This window comes from Triticum dicoccoides, chromosome 7A, assembly GCF_002162155.2.
Source record: "Triticum dicoccoides isolate Atlit2015 ecotype Zavitan chromosome 7A, WEW_v2.0, whole genome shotgun sequence".
Classification (NCBI taxonomy): Eukaryota; Viridiplantae; Streptophyta; class Magnoliopsida; order Poales; family Poaceae; genus Triticum; species Triticum dicoccoides.
In genome coordinates this window covers 554,463,062-554,477,527 of record NC_041392.1, presented here as the reverse complement: position 1 = coordinate 554,477,527, position 14,466 = coordinate 554,463,062, and the positions used below count along the sequence as shown (strand labels likewise).

The following is a 14,466-nucleotide window of genomic DNA, read 5'->3' as shown; positions in this document are numbered from 1 at the left end:
CCCCCAAAATCATGACCCAACCAAAATTCATGGGAGGTTTGGGTTTTCGAGACTTCGAATTGTTAAATTTGGCTCTTCTTGCAAAACAGTCATGGCGCCTGCTCCAAAACCCACAGTCACTCTGCGCCAACATCTTCAAAGCTACCTATTATCCCAGTCGTACTATACTTTCTGCTGAGTTGGGAACAAAACCTTCGCAGGTGTGGCGCGCTATAATGGAGGGTAGAGATGTGCTCAACCAGGGTCTTATAAGGAGGATAGGGAATGGAAATACAATGCCCATATGGGAGCACAATTGGTTACCCAATGAGGTGATGATGAGGCCGATTGCATGTATAACAAATGACCCGCAAGTTTTGGTAAGTGAATTGATATATCATACCAGCGCCGCTTGGAGGGTCAACCTGTTACAACAAGTTTTTTTGGCGCTAGACATTAACACAATTCGGAGCATCCCCCTGTGTACTAGGAATATGGATGATACTTGGGCATGGAATTATGGAAAGCATGGTAGATTCACTATCAGGTCGGCTTATCGCATGTTGGCAGATACTAAGAGGAGGAGGGAGGACTGGCTAGAAAATAATGCAGGAATATCAAACTATGTTGAGGAGGCAAGGGCGTGGACTTCGCTTTGGTCAGTTCAAGTTCCCGGAAAGGTCCGCAACTTTCTCTGGAGATTAGCAAGATGTTCTATTCCAACTAAGGATGTTCGGCACGATAGAAAGATGGCAGACGATGATAAATGCCAACTTTGCAGGGCACAAGATTCTTGGAGGCACTCCCTGCTGTAGTTCTCAATGTCGAGGTGTGTGTGGGCTCTAGCTGACGGAGAGGTGCCCTAGTAATTACTGGGTACTGATAGATGCCCCGGTAATTACTGGCAGTACTATGCGTGGTGCCATGTTTATCTCCCTGGGGGAGAGAGATTTTATACGGTGGGCCTGGCAGCTGCCTGCTGGGCTATCTGGCTGGCTTGAAATCGAGCCACCTTTGAGAAGAAAATGATCAAAACTCCTTTTGAGATAGTCTTTTCCATGTGCTCTTTCTTACTTTATTGGACAGGTCTGCAGCAAGCAGATGATGCTAAGAAGTTACGCGCAGGCGCGGAGCAGATCAGGGCGGGGACCATGCAGATGATGAAGCTGTGCGAGGCGGCCAGGCAGCCGATCACCGAAGAGTGATTCTACTAGGAGCTACACGCTGAAGTTTGAAGCCTGCTGCTCTTCGTTGCTTCGATTAGTATGATAGTTTGGTCTGGTGGTGTCAATTTGGTCCCTGGCAGGTCGGTTTGTGTAATAGCTAGTTTGACTTTAAAAGATATTGGTGCTGCTCAGGTTTTCGCCCCATGGCACTCGTCACGATGTCGGGCGAGTGTGGTGGGTTTCCTGGTAGTGCTTGAACTCGCTTTTCCCCTTTTCCTTTCCTTCTGAACATGTTTCTGGAACTGTTGTATTTCCGTTCGATGCAATGGAAAGGGGTCAAAAAGCCCGGTTAAAAAAAAAAGGCTGACGGAGAGGTGGTCGATCACATCCAGACTACTAGAGAGCCAAACGCAAAGAGCCGGGCACTCGGTTATTGTGAAGGAGATTGTAACACGGGCAAGAGAGTTTGCTACATGTGATATCACTTTTGAAGGACGAGCATCGAATTGGGAAGCCCATAGTCTTGCTAAATTTTCTACTCCCTCCGTAAACTAATATAAGAGTGTTTAGATCACTACTTTAGTTTCTAAACGCTCTTATATTAGTTTACAGAGGGAGTAGTTCTTTATTTCTGTCGCCATGTGTGGCTGGGGATTCCCCACGATCCCCTCATTATTTCTGTAAACCTTGCAAGTATTGAATAAAGTGTTGGTTTACCGCTAAAAAAATGCTATTTTGGGGGTAATATATAAAAAATGAATAAATAATAAAAAGGTAAACGGGCCGTGCCGTGCCAGCATCGTGCCCAACCTCGTGGCCCATGAACGGCCCTTGGCGTGCCACGTGCTGGCACGGCCCGATTACCAAGCTACCGCAGGCCATGCGCATCGGGCCAGCACGCCAGGACCGGTCCATTTGGCCAACAAAGGATCGATGACACTGATGGGTTCGGCCGAGCGGGAGAAATCAGGACGGTTGGCCACCATCCAACGGCAGGAAATCCGGCTCGTGCTTTCTTTCACCCGGGTGCGGGACGTTACTGCTCCAGGGCTTCAGGGTTCAGGCGAGGTGCGACCCGGGACGACGTCCGCCTCCCCCCTTCATCTCCGCCGCCGGCCAGATCTCGTGCCGCCCCTTCTCCTCTGCCCCCCTCGGCGAGGTATTCCCCTCCTCCCCTTCCTTTGTTCCCCCGTTCGCCAGTCCGGACCCCCCGCAGGTCTCAGCCTTCTCTGGCAGGCGGCGCGGTAAACCCCAGACGGAGATTTCCCCGTGGGCACCCTGTGGGGTATAGTTTCTTCGCTGCAATCTATCCCGTACAAAACTTAATTCCTCTATCCATCCAGTTTGTTGTGGATTTGTTTACTGCCCGGACGCCTGGTGGAGCACTTACTAGTACTGAAAAGATTTTGGGGCTCAACTGAACTCTGCAGGGTTTATCCTGTGCTTGTTCGTTCATGTATTGCCTGAGGAATGGAGTCTTCGCTCAACTTTGATCCCAGCGTGTGCATTTTCTGTGCAGAGGACTGGTCACAGGATGCAGTCTTTGGCGCGGACAGTCTGTCGAGCCGGAACCCGTGCCACGCCTCTGAAGCTCCTGGATTGCGCAGCTCCTAGAGTTGAACAGTCGTTCGCGGAACCCCTGAGGCCTTGCAACTGGATTCGTCAAATTGTGGTGCGTGTGCCAGTGTTTGTATTGCGGATACAAGTCGCGGGTTTGTGATCCTGTGTTACTAATATGTCCTGGTCATGCCTATCGGATTGTATTTTGATCTGCAGAGTCCAATCATTCCACACGACGGTGTTCAGGCATATGGTTTCTGCACGAGGGCTTTGGCGGTGAGGGGGTTCTCGACAGTGGGAGCTGCCGAGGTTTCTGTTGAGGATGAAGATTCCAGCTCTCCCATGGTTGAGCACCCGCCGCGGATTAAGTTCAAGAGGCCCGACAAGACGGCCAGGCACATTATGAATGTAAGTTAATGTGTTATTTCCAGCAACGGTATAACTTCTGGTGACAAGTTACGTTACGATGATCACTTAAACAACCTAACATATCTGTTACTTGAGTTTGCCAGATCTTAAACAAAGAGGCAGTCGACAAAGTTCGTACAGAGAGGACCATTCCTGATGTACAGCCTGGATGTATTGTTCAAATGAGAGTGGTAAGTACTAAGTAAATGCGTTCTTGCCTTGTTGCTGTTCATTCATATATCTGTTGTTCTGATTCTATGTATAAACAGCAAGTTCCTGAGAACAAGCGACGTGAGTCTACATTGAAAGGCATCGTCATAGCAAGGCGCAATGCTGGGATCGCTACGACTTTCAGATTGCGTAGATTAGTAGCTGGGGTTGGAGTTGAGTCTGTCTTTCCACTGTAAGTGACACCAAATTTGTGCTTCTCTCTGATAGACATTGCTTCGTTTCTGAGCTTTCCACGTGCAAATTAGAACTACTTCTTAGTTCTGCACTATTGTGTTTCTGTGAGAATAGCTTGTGCATTCACATCTGGTTGCTCTCTGTTCGTTAGCATGACAGAACAATCCATATTTGTTGGTTGTGCATGAACATTTTAATCTGTGTGATTATAAGGAAGACACCCACACATCACTAATTCACTACGCATGCACACCTCCATGTGAGCATATCTTCTAATCACATGCAAAAACGATAAAGACCGGGGATAAATCTGTGGATCTCACTAAATTCCTACTTATCATGTTGCTGCATACATCTTATTAGACATATATCAAATTATGGATGCACAGTTGCCATATTAGAAGTGTAGTTTGCTCGGCTGAACTGAAAATTAGTATTTCATTTTGATTTTATATGTTTGTCTCTAAGCTATTTGTTGCCTTCTTGATATACCTGACATTATCTCATCTGCCATGAGAATGATGGCACCACCTTCATTCTTGTTACTAATAGCTGTAAATCCATGACAATGAGTACTATTGTCTAAACCATAGAATGCTATGTATCTGGTTAATGAGCCCTTAAGTGAACCATGCAAGATGCTGGTAGTATTCGAGACAAAACACATAGTTTTTCGTTACCATTGTACAGAATTGATTGCTTGTGCTGTGTTAGCATTTTGTTACAAATGGAGCTTGTAGTTTCATACATTTGTGCATCCAGCTATGGTTAAGCTACCTTTCATGCGTACATAGCCTTTGTCCATTCCGTGTCTGCTGCTGGAATACATTGGAAGAATGGCATAAGTAGGATATTTCCTATGCGCTCTCCTTTTGTTTTTAGGATTTGTTCACTTTTGTTCCGCAGTTAATTTCTTCAATCTTTCATTACACAAAAAGCTGCCTTTAGTTGTTGAAGAAGTCAAACATGAAAGATACCATCGCATCATACTTGTTTCACGCGGAATATTTTCCTGATGCCATTTCTCTTTTGCATTCAGGTACTCGCCAAACATCAAAGAAATCAAGATCTTAGACAGGAAGAAAGTCAGGAGAGCAAAGCTGTATTACCTGAGGGACAGAATGAATGCACTCAAGAAATGAGGCAGCATCGGCTTGGTTGTTGCCATTTTGTTTCTGATGTGGATCTGCATGGCTTTCCTAGTGGCTGCAATTCGAGAAGCCCGATGCTTACTCCCAGCTCCTAGAACTACTGTTTCGGGTCACCATGCCTGGTTTCTGGGGCAAGCGCCAGCAGAAATACGCTTATGTGATTTGAAATTAACAATGTGGATCTGTCTCCTTTTTTATGTTTTTAGCAACTAGTGTAATGAGAAAGAAATAAAAATGCTCTCCTTTTCTCTAACTTATTGCTTAAGTTGGAGAAGCTTGCACAAATTTTGTTCTACCGTTGGACCATTCCTTGCTGCTATCAAGATGGTTGTGTTGCACACAACTCAAAGTAGCCTTTTATCATGAAATTTTCATGTATAACTTTGATGGACTGTTTGTAATGCAAGAAATTGGAAGGCTAGTGTTCCTGTGCTTTAGAAATGGCATCTTCAGATATTCTTCTTTGATCAGTACTCCGTCCGTTCACATATATAAGATGTTTTGGCCATTCACAAATATAAGATGTTTTGGATATTTCAGTATGAACTACAAACGGACTGAAATGAGTGAACGAACACAGTAAAACACTTCTATATACATCCAATCCAGAAAAAAGTTAGATCATCACATCGACTTTTATTCATTTTGATGACAAATATTTTCGGACGGACATCCACTTTTACCTTTGCAGATACTAACTGGGAGGTGCGAAAATCACCAGTGTTAATGAAAGAAATTATCGAGATTAAGTCTTGGAGTGTAAGTTGGAAGTTGACTCGTGCAGTAGTCGAAGGTTGAATTACTTGAGTGCAAATGTGCAATGTTTTTAACTCCAGCCCATTGAAAAAAAATAACGGAAATATTGAAAATCTGAAGAAAGTCTGTAATAACATCTGGAGAAAAACTCGTGCAGTAGTCGAATGTTGTTTTCCTTCTTTGAGTTTCGCGTTCACATCCCAGCTTTCCAGCAACTCGCTTGCTTCCTCTGGGCCGGCCGCCTCCGCCCTACTCCTCCGCCGGCGCCGTCGCCGCCGACCGCAGCCTCCTCCCGCCGGCCGCCGTCTATTTCCCGGACGGGAAGGAAGCCTTCCCCGTAGGCGTCCGCCCGCCCGTCCTCCTCCCCCCATCCGCCTCCACTCTGCTGGACTGGCGTGGAGCGAGCGAGGTCCCTCCCCTCTTCCTTCGCTGGTAAGTAGTATAAGCCCTAGCGCTTGCTTGGGTTGCTGACTTGCTGTTCGTTTCGCTCTGGACCTCTGGCCTGCTTGTTGCTGTGAACCATAGACCCCGACCAGATCGATCTCAGTTGGCCCCATTTTTCCATCCCCGCTCGCGAATTTCCCCATTTCGGTGCCTGTTACCCTGAATAGCATCGCCGGTGCCAGCATTCCTTTGGAGAAGAAAAAGTGGAGGGGTTTAGCTTGAATCGTTCGGCAGCAGGGGAGCCCGAGTGTGTGATGTGGGTAATTACTAATTAGTACTCCCTCCGTCCAAAATTCTTGCCTTAGATTTGTCTAAATACGGATGTATCAAGTCACGTTTTAGTATTAGATACATCCGTATCTAGACTAATCTAAGACAAGAATTTTGGGACGGAGGGAGTAGAATTATGTTGAAATTCGTTCAGTTCAGTTGAGGATTCATGTTATTGTGGTGAAATTCAGGTGTCAAATCTCTGCCACACTCACGAATGTTTTGTGTCAAATGATCTCTGTAGCATATGTTGTTCTGAAATTATGGAGGTTGAGATGCAGTTTTATCCTTTTCGGCTCATTCTTTTTGTATTCTTGATTATTGCAGCCCTTCGCCGTGCCGAGGAAATCTGGAACTTTAAGTTGAGCTTTGGTACTCTTGGATGGAGTTCTCATCAAGTGAAGACCATGATCTTGTTGAAGATTTCATGGATGTTGAGGATGATACAGGCACCACTGATGTTGATCAAGGAACTAGTGTGATGTCTTCCCAGATTCATTGCATTGATCCTTCTGAGGGATCCATGTCGACTGCTGTAAATGAGCTGCTTCCGGCAGCTGACGAGCTGGGCAAAAATGCGGAACCGTACTTGGGCATGGAATTTACGTCTGATGCAGCTGCACGTGCATTCTACAATGCGTATGCACTAGGCCTTGGGTTCGGCATTCGTGTTGCCCGGTCCCGCAGTGAACGGCGAAAAGGTACCGAGGTACTTGTTATGAAGCGTTTTGTGTGCATGAAAGAGGGACATCACAAGAAGAAGAAGGATGTTGACTCTAGCAACAAGAAAAAGAGGAAGCGCCTCTCTATACGGGAAGGCTGCCCAGCAATGATGGAGGTGGTGAGGAGGGGCCCAGAAAAGTGGGTCATCACGAAGTTGGTGCTCGAGCACACTCATGTCATTGTTAGCCCAGACAAGGTGCGGGAGGTCCAGCTCCTTCGCCTCTCTGGGAAGGAGCATGCGGACCAATTGCAGGAGGCGCGGAGGAATGTGTTTGGAGACACAGGTGCATCTGGTCTCTTCACCTACCTGATGAGAAGGCAGTCGGAGAACTCTGGTTTTTTCTATAACGTACAAGTTGACGGTAGAAACTGTTTGAGGAATGCAGTTTGGGTTGATGCAAGATCTAAAATGTCATACAAGTACTTCGGAGATGCTGTTTACTTCGACACTACTTATACTCAAAACGTAAATATGTTGCCTTTTGCTGCTTTCACAGGCATGAATCACCATGGTGATTGTGTTGTTTTTGGTTGTGCGCTTATCTTGGATAAGACAGAATCTTCATATGCTTGGATTTTTGAGACATGGCTGACAGCAATGGATAAGCGGCTGCCATTTTCATTTACAACAGATGAAGGCAAAACAATGACAGAGGCAGTTGCCAAAGTATTTCCTCAATGTTTCCATCGTCTTTGTAGATGGCGAGTTCTTTCTAAATGCAAGAAGAAATTATCTGATGTCTACATGAGATTTCCTGAGCTCCATAACGAGTTAAAAAGATGTGTCAATGAGTGTGATACCGTGCCTGTTTTTGACATGTTCTGGGGTTCTATTCTCGACAAGTATGGTCTGAGGGAGAACACTTGGTTGCAATCACTGTTTGAAGCAAGACATAAATGGGTTCCTGCGTACCTAACAAGCTCCTTCTTTGCAGAATTGTCACTGACCCGTAGAGCAGAAACGATCAGTGGGTTTTATAGGAATAACTTCAGTACAAGAGCTCCCCTCCTTTCTTTTATCACTACATTTGATCAACACATAGACAGATTGTATATGAATGAAGCTCAGAAAGATCTTGCCTTGTTTCCTCCTGAACAACTCCTGAAAACCAATTCAATCTTGGAAAAACAAGCAGCGAGCATCTACACCAGGGCTGCATTTGAATTTTTCCAAACGGAGTTGATTGAATCACTGCATCACTATGCTGTGAAGGTTGAGGAAAGCCCTTATGAAGCCAAGTACTATGTTGAAAGAGACGGTGATCCTCCTACCAGGCACACTGTTGTCTACAATGTTGCCGAGAAGAAGGCTTGGTGTGACTGCTGCAGGTTTGCTTTCTCGGCGATATTGTGCAGGCATGTGCTGGGAGTATTCATCTTGGCTGACATCGACATGATTCCGGAGCCATGCATCACGAAGCGATGGACAAAAAAGGCAAAGACAGGGCCAGTGTTTGTTGGACGCATCCTTGAAGATGAAAACCGGCACACAGATTCTGTGACTTCGAGGTTCAGTGATCTCGTTCGCGACGCCATGAGGTGTGGAGAGAAGGGAGCTCTATCAGAAGGCTCCTTCAAATTTGCAAAGGAAGTACTGCGCAAAGCCTATAGAGAAATAGATAAACTGACCAAGGCTGGTCCCCAGCAAGTTGGCAACAGATAACATCAGTGGCCTTGAACATTGCTACCAAGGATGAAAACATGGTCTATTTCTGCTGTGCTACCATGAGCAAGAGCTTGCGCTTGCCGCCGTACCATGTCAATGACCAATGGCACTTTACCTTGTAAGTTGATGCTGTAAATCCAATCCTATTGACCTAGTGTTGGCCAAGTGATGAGTGCTGGCTGCTGCTGCTGCTGCTGCTTGCGATGTCACAACACAAACACTGGTATAGTGCAATCACCATTGTAGGAAACATTTACAATTTTATTTCGTGTGTCAAAATATCTAGCAAACCTTAATTTTTCTTGTGAATTTTAAAAAATTGAGCAACGTTTACAGGAACTAGGGTCCTATATGAACCTTTTGCGAGCCTGACCAAGCCAAGCCACGAGCCGGCTTGGCTTGGCTCGGCTCAATTCCACCCCTAGTTTGGACCATTTACTATAAAGATGACATGTGTGATGTTGTGGTCTTGATTGAAGGGGTGAGGGCCATCAATTATAACCAACCATAGATGATAAACAGGTTCTTGGTATTACGGGCATTAAGGTTCCATAAATGATGTTGGATGCAGGTTTTGTGCTCATGCATCATCTAAACTAACTGAAGAGGGGCATATCATTCAAAAAGTGAGAAGAATCTGACATAAAAGATAAATGGTTGGAAGATGTGAGCCAACGTGAAAGACTAGGGTAACTTGAAATGCATGCTCTAACTATGACCCACTCCCAGCAACCAGAGAGGTGAGGAACCCCTGGGCCGTAACACCACCACCTAGCAATGCAGTATTCTCCCGGTTGGCTTCTATTCAGGGATCACTTGAACTCCATGGGATCACCATCAGAACCAGGGAAAACTTTGTTGACACAGTGGCTAGGAACTGGCCGGTTGGAGCCAGAAGACGTGGACGATAGCGATGTGAGAAACAGATTGCTTCCCTAGAGAAGAAGGTGATGAAGAGGGCTGGACAACTAACCAAGATCTGGCCTGACAAATCCGGGGAGACCTTACCTTACCAGCTCCCCGACGAAGCCAAAGTTGACTATATACACTTCGTCGGTTGTAGGAGGAGCCCAAGGACCAAAACACCAGTTCACTCCGCTAGACGACGCCTTCGAAGACCACCTGCCAAACACAAACACACAGCCAGATCCGCCGCTTCGGAAGAGCAACAACCAGACGAACCCCCTCCCTCTATCTCTAAACAATAACAAACTCTGTAAGTTAGGTATCCAGTTTTCTGCAACTGTTAACTCGCTGAGAGCATAATGATAACCAAACTTGGTATTTCCCTGTCGTACTTTTACATAATACCCATCTCGTCCTCATTGAGACTCGTTGAAGCTGGTATGATCCTCCTAAGTGTAGTTCCTTCATTGTTCAACCCCCTGCTGCAATACCATGGCCGATAGCATCACCTAGACCTTGGTGCTCGCCTTCCTCATAATTCTTCCAAGCCTTGTCGTCGGTATGCTTCAGCCTTGTCTCATTGCTTCTCTCTCATTACGGGGTTCTGCCTCTTGGCATTCAAGCAGCCAAGACACCTTCCTCTTGCTACCACCTGCTGGAGTTTGCCGCTGCATTGCCAGGTTATGGTCCTAGCCTGCCATGCCATGGAGAAGATAAACATGAGTTGGGTGGAGCCAGTCTGATGAGAGCCGCAACCCTACGTACTTGTTTTTGTGTGAAATTGAATAACAAATAACTACTATCTAGAAATTTACTGTAGTAGATTGACATGTGCACATTGTACTGAATTCAGATGTCGAATATTTCGAATACTCTGTGCTTATTTCATGCCTTCCTGGCTTTCTTGAGTTTTGCTCCTGAAAACATAGCTTTTTTTTTTTACATTGGTGAGTGTCTGTCCTTGGTTTTACAGGCAACTGAGTTACGTTGGAAGGAGGGCTCTCTTGAGAGTGGTCGACATCATCTCTTAAAGGTTTCTCCCTACTATCCTGAAAATACTGTTCTCAAGTATTTGCCCTTGAGTCAAAGCTTAGCACAGTCACGGAGCTCCTGATTTGCTAACCACCTATTATTATCCTGCAGAGTGCAGACTAATCACTCGTATATTGCTGATGAGAGAGTAGGACGAGTGAAGCCTGCCGAAGGAGTGGAGCTGTGCCTCTGCCCTTCTCAAGGGAAGGCAGCTCAGATACTTGCTGACCACCTGCCAAAGGAGCACTCGGGTAGTTAACCGTGCCTGGAGCATCCATCGTCGGAGTCGTTGTGTGGCGAAGACCCCATGCCTCATCTAGGGTGCCCAACAGGCAAGAGGACTCCAAGTGGCAGGCTGCCACTTCTGGTTCAGCTATGCCCATGATCTCTTAGCCATCATCTCGCTCTTCCAATGCTTCTCATCAGGAAATTGTAACCGCTGATGTTCCTCCTGGCTTTGGTTCTGGTGTTGTTAGGGATGATGATGGCCTACCTGAATACAATTCTGTCAGCGTCTCAAACTCATCTACCTCACGCTTCTGTCCCGATAGAAGACTGAGCGAGGGAATTGGTTCGTAAGTATGGTGACAGACCTTCTGCAGCCCATCCGTGGAAAGGCGATGGCAACGATGATGATGACATGCCAGAATGGGATCCGTATTATCAAGGTAATCTCCAGCAAGCGCCGATTCGGCAACCACGTTACCCTTATCAGCAGCAGATGCACTAACATTCCATGATTCGGCAACCATGAACCAGGGTCTGATGGCATGGTATCCAATCCACGGCAGTTTTGTGCAATCTGCAAGCGTCCGTTTTGATGGTTGCCTCGTCCTACCCGTCGATTCCATTGTTAGTTTGTAAGTCCGAGTTGGCTCAGGATAGAGTGACTCCGAGTCCGAGGTGAGCATGGATCGCATGCCATCATGCCGATCCGAATTGGCTTAGAAGTTAGAACTGAAGATCCGGCCGAGAGTTCACCGACCTGCCGATACCCATAAAAGGAGTCTCCAGGGCATACAGGAAGGCAACAACAGCCGCCGCGTCCTCGCAATCCAGATCAAGGTGAGCGCGCCGGGAGACCGTCGTCGTGACCGCAAGAAGGAGAGGAGCGCGTCGGGGGCCGCCGTCGTAGCCGCAAGAAGGAGGCGACGAGTGACAAGGAGATGACGGAGGTGTCGCCGGCGGACGTCTTGCTGGGCAGACTGGGCAGGAAGCTGTCAGCACCTCAGCTCCACTGGGCGTTGCCGAGCCAGGCAGGCGCAAGATGAAGAAGATAGAACTAGGTGGCGACTGAGTCAAGGCGAGTAAACGGGCTAAGTTGGGTTGGTGGGCCATGGGCCGTCTGGGTGCGAGCGTGTGTGTTGTAATGGGTATATATCCCCACAGTCTGTACTGGTTTGGTATCGAAAAAGAAGGAAATGAAATAGGCTCCGTCCTTCCTCTCCTTTCCCTGCTTTCCTCTGCTCCCCTCGATCTCCTTCTTCCCCAAGTCCCAAATCCTAGGGTTTACCCAAGGCAAGGACGTGACAGTTGGTATCAGATTGCCTTGTCGATCCGTTGTTCCCCGCTGCCTCGAGATCAGACTGTAACATCGACCGATCGGTTGTGCGGCTGCTTCGGTGGCTGCCTGTAAATCCGAGATCGGCGTTGGTCTGGTTCAGAGAGGGTGACGACGGCTTCGTTCAAGCTGAGCGCGCAAACTAAGCATCTGACGGAGGTCATGGCAACGTTCGAGGAGCGCGTGCTCAAGGAGCTGGCCGCCCTCAAGGAGATCGGAGAGAAGGTGTCGCGCATCGACGAGACCAGCGCACGGCTCGACGACCTCGACACAAAATTCTCCGAGCAAGTACATCGCCTCGATCAGGTACAAGCAAAAGTCGATCTATCAGTTACTTCGATTGGGGAGATTCACCAGGAACAAGTCCATGTCGCATGGGTGATCAAGCAGTCCCACAACACTCGAGATGCAGAGGTAGATCGCTTGGCGCAGGCAGGGTGTTTGGCGGCATCTCCGACGGCAGTATAGGCAGGGTCATCAGTTCAGGCGCCACCACCTCTTCGCCGACCGTTTGACCCAGGCAGGACTCCCCCATCACCGCGTCCCCTTGATGAACAAGGTTCCAAGCGGCCCTGGATGCCGAAGATGGAGTTTCCTCGTTTCGATGGTGAAGGGGTTCGCATTTGGTTGGATAATTGTGAGGTATATTTCCAGTTGTATCAGATTCCAGAAGGATTTAGGGTCATGTCCGCCTCACTGCATTTGCAAGGGAATGCAGCTCATTGGTACCAGGCAAACAAACACACTGATGGGTGTTCCGATTGGCCGCGCTTCAAGACATCCATATTGCAGGAATTTGATGTCAACATACATCGTAACTGTTTGCGTGAGCTGTTGTTGAAGCAAGAGGACTCAGTACAGCAGTACCGTACGATGTTCAGTCAGTTGGTGTATCAAGTGCGGCTATATGATGCAACGATTAGTGAGACTATGCTAGTCACTCAGTTTATGCTTGGTCTTAAGGAAGAAATTCGAGCAGCGGTGGAAATACAATTACCTCACACGGTTTTATTGGCTGCTGAATATGCTCTAGTGCAGGAAGCAATCTTGGAGAGACAGAAACTACAGGCTCCTAAAGTTCAGAAACAATGCTCTCCTTCCAAAATCACTGCCCCTCGTCAGGATAACACAACTAGACCTCAGTTTGCAGCTGAGAATCTTTGGCGTGCCAAACAACTCAAAGAGTTCAGGAGAGCCAATGGGCTCTGTTATAGCTGTGGAGAGAAATACAGCCAGTGACATATGTGTGCCCCAAGCCACCATTACAGTTAAAAGCATTGGAAGCCCAGGAAATTGAAGGGAGACTATCTGATGAGATGTTGAATGCTATCACAATGGAGGAAGCTGTAGATGATGTAGCAGCATACTTGTCAGTCAATGCCTTGGCTGGGTCTGACAATCCCAAGACCATCAGATTGAGAGCTTGGGTAGAAAACAAAGTTCTGTTGCTGTTAGTGGATTCAGGAAGTTCACACACATTTATTGACAAACAATTGGCCGACAAATTGAAACATGAGGCAACTACTCTGAACAAAACCCTCACAGTCAAAGTGGCAAATGGAGAACAATTGCAATGTAACTCTGAACTGCAAGGGTTACAATGGTGGATCAGTGGGCACACCTTCACATCAGACATGAAAGTAATTGATCTGGGTGGTTATGATGCAATATTGGGCATGGATTAGTTGGAGCAATGGGGAGCTATGACCTGTCATTGGGAGGAGAAATGGTTGCAGTTTGACAAACAAGGCCAGCAAGTAAGACTTCAGGGCATTGTTGAGAAACAACAAACAGAGCTACAAGCCATCACCATGGACCAGATGCTGAAATGGCAAAAGGGCAATGATATTTGGGCAACTGCAGTGCTGTCCCCATCTTTACAAACTGAAGATCATGTGGTGCCTGAGTGCATTCAAAAGACACTTGCTGATTTTGCAGATGTATTTGAGGACCCGAAACAACTTCCTCCCCATAGAGTGTTTGACCATGCAATATCTCTACTGCCTGATAGTACACCTGTCAATGTGAGGCCTTACAGATACAATCCACAACAGAAGGATGAGATAGAAAGACAGGTGAATGAGATGTTACAAGCGAGACCGATTAAACCTAGCATGTCTCCTTTTGCCTCTCCAGTGTTACTAGTGAAAAAAAGGATGGCACATGGAGATTTTGTGTGGATTATAGAAGACTAAACACCATGAGCATTAAAAACAAATTTCCAATGCCTATAGTGGATGAGCTCCTGGACGAGTTGGCTGGAGCTAAATGGTTTTCCAAGCTTGATTTGAGAGTTGGATATCATCAAATAAGGATGGTTGAGGCAGATGAGGAGAAAACTGCTTTTAAAACCCATCATGGACAATATCAATTCAGGGTAATGCCATTTGGGCTCACAAATGCACCAGCAACCTTCCAGTGTCTGATGAATGTAATATT

General features: G+C 46.9%; 2 protein-coding genes across 4 annotated transcripts; both read left to right on the top strand.

Moving 5' to 3' along the window:
* Positions 1 to 2,150: 2,150 nt before the first annotated feature.
* On the top strand, positions 2,151 to 5,090 carry LOC119331543 (50S ribosomal protein L19, chloroplastic-like). 2 transcript variants are annotated; one of them, XM_037604708.1, is made up of 6 exons: positions 2,151 to 2,304; positions 2,665 to 2,817; positions 2,922 to 3,113; positions 3,218 to 3,304; positions 3,383 to 3,516; positions 4,558 to 5,090. In XM_037604708.1, exons 2-6 carry the CDS (start codon positions 2,680 to 2,682, stop codon positions 4,658 to 4,660), a joined length of 654 nt encoding a protein of 217 aa, XP_037460605.1. In that variant the 5' UTR covers positions 2,151 to 2,304; positions 2,665 to 2,679; the 3' UTR covers positions 4,661 to 5,090. The 2 variants fall into 2 exon arrangements, with proteins under 2 accessions (XP_037460605.1, XP_037460606.1); XM_037604709.1 differs by lacking the exon at positions 2,151 to 2,304 and adding an exon at positions 2,412 to 2,430.
* Positions 5,091 to 5,617: 527 nt separating this feature from the next.
* LOC119330093 (protein FAR1-RELATED SEQUENCE 5-like) lies at positions 5,618 to 11,914 on the top strand. Of its 2 annotated transcripts, none has more exons than XM_037603204.1 (5): positions 5,618 to 5,857; positions 6,467 to 8,646; positions 10,408 to 10,467; positions 10,578 to 11,134; positions 11,226 to 11,914. In XM_037603204.1, the coding sequence occupies exon 2, from the start codon at positions 6,522 to 6,524 to the stop codon at positions 8,523 to 8,525; it is 2,004 nt and encodes a 667-aa protein (XP_037459101.1). In that variant the 5' UTR covers positions 5,618 to 5,857; positions 6,467 to 6,521; the 3' UTR covers positions 8,526 to 8,646; positions 10,408 to 10,467; positions 10,578 to 11,134; positions 11,226 to 11,914. The 2 variants fall into 2 exon arrangements, with proteins under 2 accessions (XP_037459101.1, XP_037459100.1); XM_037603203.1 differs by having other exon boundaries at positions 6,467 to 8,751.
* The last annotated feature ends 2,552 nt before the right edge of the window (positions 11,915 to 14,466 follow it).

Coding starts and splice junctions, on each gene's coding strand:
- LOC119331543 (XM_037604708.1), top strand. CDS start 2,680: ATGCAGTCTTTGGCGCGGACAGTCTGTCGAGCCGGAACCCGTGCCACG. Junction 3,305..3,382: donor GTATTGTTCAAATGAGAGTG/GTAAGTACTAAG, acceptor ATGTATAAACAG/CAAGTTCCTGAGAACAAGCG. Junction 3,517..4,557: donor GTTGAGTCTGTCTTTCCACT/GTAAGTGACACC, acceptor TTTTGCATTCAG/GTACTCGCCAAACATCAAAG.
- LOC119330093 (XM_037603204.1), top strand. CDS start 6,522: ATGGAGTTCTCATCAAGTGAAGACCATGATCTTGTTGAAGATTTCATG.